This window comes from Montipora capricornis, chromosome 12 (assembly GCF_036669925.1).
Source record: "Montipora capricornis isolate CH-2021 chromosome 12, ASM3666992v2, whole genome shotgun sequence".
Lineage (NCBI taxonomy): Eukaryota > Metazoa > Cnidaria > Anthozoa > Scleractinia > Acroporidae > Montipora > Montipora capricornis.
In genome coordinates, this window is record NC_090894.1 from 19328144 (window position 1) to 19335925 (window position 7782).

The following is a 7782-nucleotide window of genomic DNA, read 5'->3' on the forward strand; positions in this document are numbered from 1 at the left end:
GTGCACAAAAATTTGATTGACATTTTGGAAGAATTCATTTACCAGTAAGTGAAATAGGCTTAAGTTTCAGTTCAGTTAACAGCACGTTTTTGAAAGGATGCGAGTCAGCTGCTAACCAGTTTCTGAACACTGATTTGTTCAGTTTCATGAGTTTGTAGTTTGCATAAACCTGTCACAGAAATTGAATAGTTACAGTTGTATTGTATCATCACTGTAAATAAAACATTGATTATCCAATACACTGTTTCTGCTGTAAACTTTGAAATCGTTGATGCTCCAACTGTCCATTGGGAAGTCTGGGTTTAAATTTGAGCATTTTTGATCTCTGCCACTCACATGCTTGTGCTATTGTCTGTTGCATTTTCCTATCTGACATTTTTTTGTAAAAGCCACTGATATTCAAACCATGGGAAAGTTAACTATTGTTAACTCATTACTATCAGACATTGACATTAGAAAATCCAATGGTAAGTCGGGTGCTGCTTACGTAATTCAATTTCTATTTTTGGCTGGGTTGTCTGGTTGCTTTTTCTTTGGGCAACCAGGCTTTTCATTTTACCAAAAACTTGTCACCCGGTAAACTTTCCAGTCATCTGGGACGACCGGACGGCCACTAATTTCTAGCACTGGCCTAAAATTTTGTTTAGACAGGCAATGCATTTGAACAGACTTACAAACTTTTATTGAATTTAGCTCTATAATAATTACTGCAAACGATACAAATAAGATACCTGTTTACAAATATTTTGTATAATGTGCCAACCACTGAAACAAAAGAGCTGTTTCTCCAGCCAATACAATCTGGTTGGCACAATAACATTGTTTGGCAACAGTGACGATATCTTCACTACTTCACAAAGAGATTTATTTTTTACACTTTTAAGAAATCACCCTGAAAGCAACATCTTGTGTTTTCTGTAATAAGCAAAGTGAACCCCATACAAGAGGGCTATCAAGTAATGGATCACTACAACATCAGAATGAGGGAAAAGGGAAATATATTGCTAAAAATATTAACCACACTTAGTATCTTTCACAATCTACACATGTACTAATGGCATGATACATGACAAAATATAATCTATTTGTTTTGCACCACAAAGTGGAACCTATCAACAGTGACATTTTTCTGTGTTTGCATTTAGCTGTTTTGTGAATGTAAAGAAATCAAAAGCTATATTTCAGAAACTGGCCTTTGGGATTCACATGCTTTCCTGTCTGCATTTTTTTTGTTCACTACTACTACGATTCTCAGTTCAGTATGACACTTGGGAAGTTTGATGACAAAGTTTCAGTATTAAGTTACCATGTTGTCAAGGGCAACTTGCTTTGTTTCCAAGGGTAACTTTTTGGGGTTTTACGTCATTTAACTGGTGACTGTCACCAATTTGAATTTAACCTTTACCAATAGTAGATTTTGGCGGGCTTCATTGCTCATGACGTCAAGGCCCTAAAAGTTACTCTGGAAACGAAGCAAGTTGCCCTTGACAACATGGTAACTTAAATGCTGAGACTTTATCACCAAACTTCCCTAGCGTCGTACTCAACTGAGAATCGTAGTAAGCAAAACCCTATTCAAACTATCCTCTCCATGTTGATCATTTTTAATGCAAACACTAGACTGACGACAAGAATTTTAATTACATACCCTTAAATTTAACTTGAGAATATAAATACTTATGAACTGTTACTCCGGAAAGTGTGAATTTAATTTTGATGGCCTCTATTTAACTATCTTTTTTCCCCTTTGTCAAGTGATGTAAAATGCTTTCCCCATGTCTTAGGAGGGCCTCTTCAATAATTAACTAACAAAACTTTGGCACCAGTTTTATTTTCTTTTCTTTGATAAGTCAAATCTCAAATTCAAATTATAAAGGGGAAAGAAGATATAAAGAAATTAGCAAACATAAAGAAAGGTTTTCATTTGCCATCACATTACTCACAGTGCAGCATCTCAAGTCAATGCTCTGTCAATGCCCCTCTGTGAATAGTTCTGCAAAAGCTCACACCCACCCCCATCCAAGGGAAAAATGAATAATTCAACTGGTACAGCCTGTAGATAAGGGCATCCTATTTTGTCTTTCAAATGTGCACATTCCGTAACTTGAACCATATGGTTCCTAGATCAATGTCTTTGCCTTGCTACTAACAGCAGCCACCCCCTCCTTGCTTTACTGGTGTACTGGAATCAATTTTGACATTACTAGCCCCAGGTGTTGGTGCTGGTCCCATTCGATTCTTTATTTCTGCTGCCATTGTCATGAATGCCTGCTCTACATTAGTAGCACTCTTTGCACTTGTTTCCAAAAATGGTATCCCCAGCGAATCAGCATATTCCTAATAAAACAAAATCATAAGAAAAAAGCATCAATAAAACAACTGACAGCTAATTAGATCTGGATTGGGTGCCATCCTCCAATATTAAACATTGACTGTATAGCAGACAACAGTGGTGCTATTATCTAAGCTTTCAGCCCAAAGTCGTGAGCTGCACCCTTCGCAATTCAGTCCCCAAGACTGCAAAAAAAGAGTGGTTAACTGAGCCATCTATTTTAAGTCTGCTTGTCACATTATTAACTTCCTGCACAATCTCAAGAATCAGCCGGGAGTACTAAGGATCATCAAAACATCGATACCTTTGCTGTTGTAAAGTCCACTACTTTCTTTGTTGTAAGGTCGCACTTGTTTCCCACAAGAAGTTTGTTAACATTTTCACAAGCATATCTGTCAATTTCTTGTAACCATTGCTTGACATTGTTAAATGATTCCTACAACATAGAAAAGACAACCAGGTTGAGACTTTGACATGCAGGAATGTCACTTGTGATCAATATATTATATGTCCAAACAAAAGAACTCAGTCCTTTTTCTTCATCAGAAAAAAACAATAACCAGATATTAAGATGCCAGTTTATATGTTCACACATTTGAAAACAATGCTCCTCAGCAATTCAAACATACTGAACCATTTCCCACCAATGTGATATCACAAGTCAAATTTGCTGCCACTTAACAACACTTGCAAAATTGAGAAGCTCCTGTGGAAACAGGAAGCCAAAGTGGATTCAAGGTGTTGAACAAGTGCACCAAAAGTAAGATCATTTTAAAAAAGGTGGAGTAAATTTTAACCAGTCAACAAGTTTCATAGTGGTTAAGCACTGAGTGATGGATCAGACATCTTACCCAAAATTCTGTTTGCTTAACACATTGGTGGATAGCTAAATCACATTTCAAACAATCTTTGATGGAGCACAAAATGTTAGAGATGAGCTAACCAGCAAGGCACACCAGGGCAAGACTGCACAATAAGGCAGATTCTGGTCAACAGTGATGTCCTTTTTTTAAAACTTCTGCCCTTATCTAAGGGGCAGACAGCAGTCAACAAGAAACTCCTGCATGAAAAATTTTCCAAGCTAGAAAGCATGTAATTGCCACTGAACGTTTTTTTTAACTTGGGTGGTGTCAAATTAAAGGCCTTTAAATTAAACCCTTGATCTTTGTTGCAACAGGAATAAGTCAATAAAATGAAAATATGACCAATGTCTAAAACAGGTGCAATGCCAATGAGGACTTTTAGATCGAAGACTGGGACATCAGCTTATTCCCTTTAACTCTTAACCAGTAGAAGTCCATGTATAAGCCGAGGAATCTCCCATTCCTCCACAAGTCACTTTGCCTAATTAATATCTTCCCGCCATGTGTGAGAAAATACCAAAATATTCGTGAGGCAAATGGCGAACCGATTCATTGTGACGCCTAGACTCCTCTCCACTCCTCTCCTTCAAAGCTTGGCTACTAAGCACTTGTGCACATCGTTTCAATTGCCTTTGATTTTTAACTTTATGGAGCGTTTTGAAGTGATCATCGTCGAAAAAATTGGCATTGAGACAGTATCTTATGTTTCAAAATATTCCTCCATTAATAAGCATCACCAATAGGGAATCCGAATATCTGGAGATGCACAGAATGTATGCGCAATAACAATAGTAGGCACAGTACAAATTAGCCACGAACATAAATTTGATTCCCTTGGTTATACGTATTGTTCTACAAAACAATAGTGAAACAATAGTGCAAATGCATGATTAATTTATTCTACATGCATAACGAAGTAGGGACCTGCACAGAAATCATTCCCCATTCTCATGTAAATGACAACAAATCTGAGACTGGGTCCAGAAATTTCAAGCCTGTATGCTTTTGGGTCAGTGATATATTTATTAGACAAAAGAAATAATATTGTCCTGAAACCGGGCACTAAGTATTTCGACCCCGTTTCACGTAAACGGCTGTAAAAACCTCATATCAGTACAAGTTCGTCCAGGTCTCTTGTGAATGCCCCCTTGGATACCAGTAAATGTACTTTGATTGGTGTGGGCAAAAAAGGATTTGTCCCCTTAATTTAAGCACACAAGTTGTCATAACAGAAGGAAAGCTTATTATTTCAAGCGTCATATACTTAACAAATAGATTCCATGTTGCCGTGCGTCTGTTCAGTAATAGATCACAGATGACGTCAAAATGTGGTAAGAACAAAAAAGTGGCAAACGGAGTCGATAGCCGAGTTTGTCACTGATGTTCTTACCACATTTTGACGTCTTCTGTGATCTATTACTGAACAGACGCACGGCAATATGGAATCTATTTGTTTTAAATAATAAAGAATTAAACTTTATTTGCATAAAAGCTGATGGTGACGTCAATCATGCGTCTGTCCTCTAATAGATCATAGGCAAGAACCAATCAAAATATGTGAATAACTTGGATTATTATATAAAGTCACATACTGTACAGTTGTGAGAAGAATTGTACCAATGTTAAATAAAATTGTAATCAATCGTAAGCAAAACAGCTGATACCATGGCATACCTGGTCTGTGACATCGTAAACGACAATAATTCCATGAGCTCCCCTGTAATAACTGGAAGTGATCGTCCGAAATCGCTCTTGGCCCGCCGTATCCCACTAAAAGGGGGTTAAAAAATCGATTAAAATTTAACTTAATTACAATTCAACGAACGGAGAAACTGTGACTTTGATATATATTTGTTGACTCATCTTTCTGTAATTTCGAAAAGATTTCTTTGTAGTACTTACAATTTGCAGCTTTATTGTCTTGCCATCCAAATCTATGGTTCGTATTTTCTAAAGGGAATAAAGAAAAAATGAAAGAAGAAATAGAGATTGCGTTTACCTCTTGGCCGCCAAAATTTACCAATCAACTTCAAATAAACTTAGCTTAAATAGATAACTTACAAAGTCCACTCCGATTGTGCTGATGTAACTCTCTGTGTAAGTATCATCCTTCAATTTAAAGCAAAAGTAAAGGTTAATAATGATATAAATAAATGCAAATAACAGTAGCCGGTCCGACGACAATGTCGATTGATATGAGGTGAAAAGAACAAGGAGATCCGACGGAATACCAACCGCGAACCGAAGAAGTAAGCAGGATTTTCCAACTCCAGAGTCTCCGATGAGAAGAAGTTTGAACAAATAATCACTATAAACAAAGTAAAAGATTTTAAAAAGTCGCTCCATACAGGTAAAGTTCCGACTGGCAAGTCGAATCATCCCTGCAACTCAAAACCCTTTTTTAGGAAAACAACGAAGAGGACAAGTTTTGGAAGGATATAATATTATCCTAATCGAAACTTACTATTCGGGATTCAAACCGGCCATGTTAGGCTGTCTGGCTCCCAGTACAACTTCCCGTTAACTTAGCTTTGTGCTAAGTTAAATTTTATACGAAACGATGTACTAGTACCGGCTTATCTCTGTTGAGTCTTGTAAAAGAGGAAGCGAGCCTCTGAGCCCAGCTCGGCGTGGTGCTAACAATAATCCCTGGAGGGGGATGGAGGCAATTGCTTGACTTGGTGACGTCATGTTTCGAAGACGACGTGGCAATTAATATCGTCTCGTGACTTCCGACGAAGTTAGTTTGCGGTATCAGATATTCGTAAGCATGGAACATTTTTCTGACTTTTCTACTTTGAATTGTTACCCACTTCGAATCAGAAAAGTAAGGAGCATTGAAAGTTCGCATACTGTATTTCGACTTTCAAAAAAATGGGTCTAATTATTTTGCCTTACGCTCAAGTGTCTTTCACTTTATACAGAGTGGGAAAGTGTATAACACCTGGGTGACAAATCAATGCTTTTACCATTACGTGATGAAAGAAATTTTCACTTAGACTCCTCTTTCACCCTGACCATGCTCAACTTCCGTTTCATTTTACAATACTCCACTCACATGAACTCTTTGGAACGTATCAAGATCTCTGACACTGGTGCAGACAGGTGACAGTAGTTGAATTAATGTGCCCCTGGCTGTTCTTTCTTTGAGGGGAAAGGGACGAGGCAGGACGAGGCTAATATAATATATTAATATCATAGTTCATGCATGGAGATGGTCATGAAACTCGACAAGTTCCTTTGTTTGATGTTTTTGTCCGTATTTTTGGCCTTGACCCTGCACAAAACACGCCTTTTTTCGATACGATAACCCATCAAATCCTTCGATTAAATTATGCGCGACTAATTTGGGAACCCGTGCGAGACCAAAACAAAAGATTGTACGGGGTCACGGTCAATTCAACATCGATTACAACAACATTGTTATCGCTTTTGAAGGTTTTGAGGTTTCATAACCAGTCCCTCGATTAACTATGATTAATATCTATAGAGAGAGAAAAACGTCATATGTACATGACTGCACAGGAAAATTCTCCCCCTCCCCGTTTTTAATGACTTGATTATAATCCCTCACACGACACCGTACCATCCAATTTCATCGGATACTTAGCTAGTTTCTGTTTCATCAAAAAAGGTACATTTTTGTCTTATAATTTGTCGAACTTGTGGGAAGTGCAGAAACCATTGTTCCTCTGTGGTCACCAGTTATTCCGTGTTGACAAATCAGGGAAAAACGACAATTTAGTCAGTTACATGAGCCGGTCAATATTGGTGTAGAATGAAGGTCTGTATTGATTAAGATATGCAATTATTTAAGAGCGATAGTTCTCTCCGCCAAGTGTTCATTTTCAGCATGCTTGTTTTGTCCAATGGGATATGAAAATTCAATCAGAAATTCTGCCGATCTCACTGTGACAGCACGTGAAAAGGAACGGGTATTTGTCTGGACACAGACTATTATCGAGTTAGGATTTTGAGCTGGATTTTCGAGTTGGCCATTGTGAAATGCAGACTGCAGACTGTTTGTCCTCTCGGAGTAACACGTGACGCGGGTTGAAAGTATGTTGCGTTCGTTGGCGAACACCGTCTCACTTCACCAACCTCATCTAAAACCTCTGACATAATAAACTGAGTTGCAATTTATTATGAAAAAGGAAGCTTTGGAAGCAGTTTTCTCTGCGTAAGGAAACTAGGAATTCGGGCAGTACTGAAGAAGGAAAATACGCTAAAGAAAATCCGGGAAACCGTCACGTTACTTTGTTAGTTGTACCAAGCCAACAACTATGGAAAAGATATATTGATGACATTTTCTCCCTTTTTGGGACAGCGATAAAGCAGAGGTGGACCATTTTATTGAACAAGCTAAATAAATTCTACCCTACCATCAAATTCACCGCTGAAATATCACAGAACGAAGAAGGTCATGTAAGGGGTGGGGGAGGGGGGGGGGGGGTGGTGGTAATCCCAATTTCCAGTCCGAATTTGGACAAAATCCTGGTCCAAGTGGCAAGTCTTTCTAGAAATGAGAGTCCCTGCTACTAAAATCCTAACCGGAGTTATATTAGGGAATGTATAATTTTAGAGCAT

At 38.1% G+C, this 7782-nt stretch overlaps 1 protein-coding gene across 1 annotated transcript; it reads right to left on the reverse strand.

The window, feature by feature from the left end:
- Positions 1–659: 659 nt before the first annotated feature.
- Positions 660–5839, reverse strand: LOC138026211 (ras-related protein Rab-1A). Its single transcript, XM_068873443.1, has 7 exons — positions 5660–5839; positions 5431–5503; positions 5257–5304; positions 5098–5145; positions 4870–4965; positions 2637–2768; positions 660–2337 (listed from the first exon to the last, which is right to left on the reverse strand). The coding sequence occupies exons 1-7, from the start codon at positions 5680–5682 to the stop codon at positions 2146–2148; spliced, it is 612 nt and encodes a 203-aa protein (XP_068729544.1). The 5' UTR covers positions 5683–5839; the 3' UTR covers positions 660–2145.
- Between the last annotated feature and the right edge of the window lie 1943 nt (positions 5840–7782).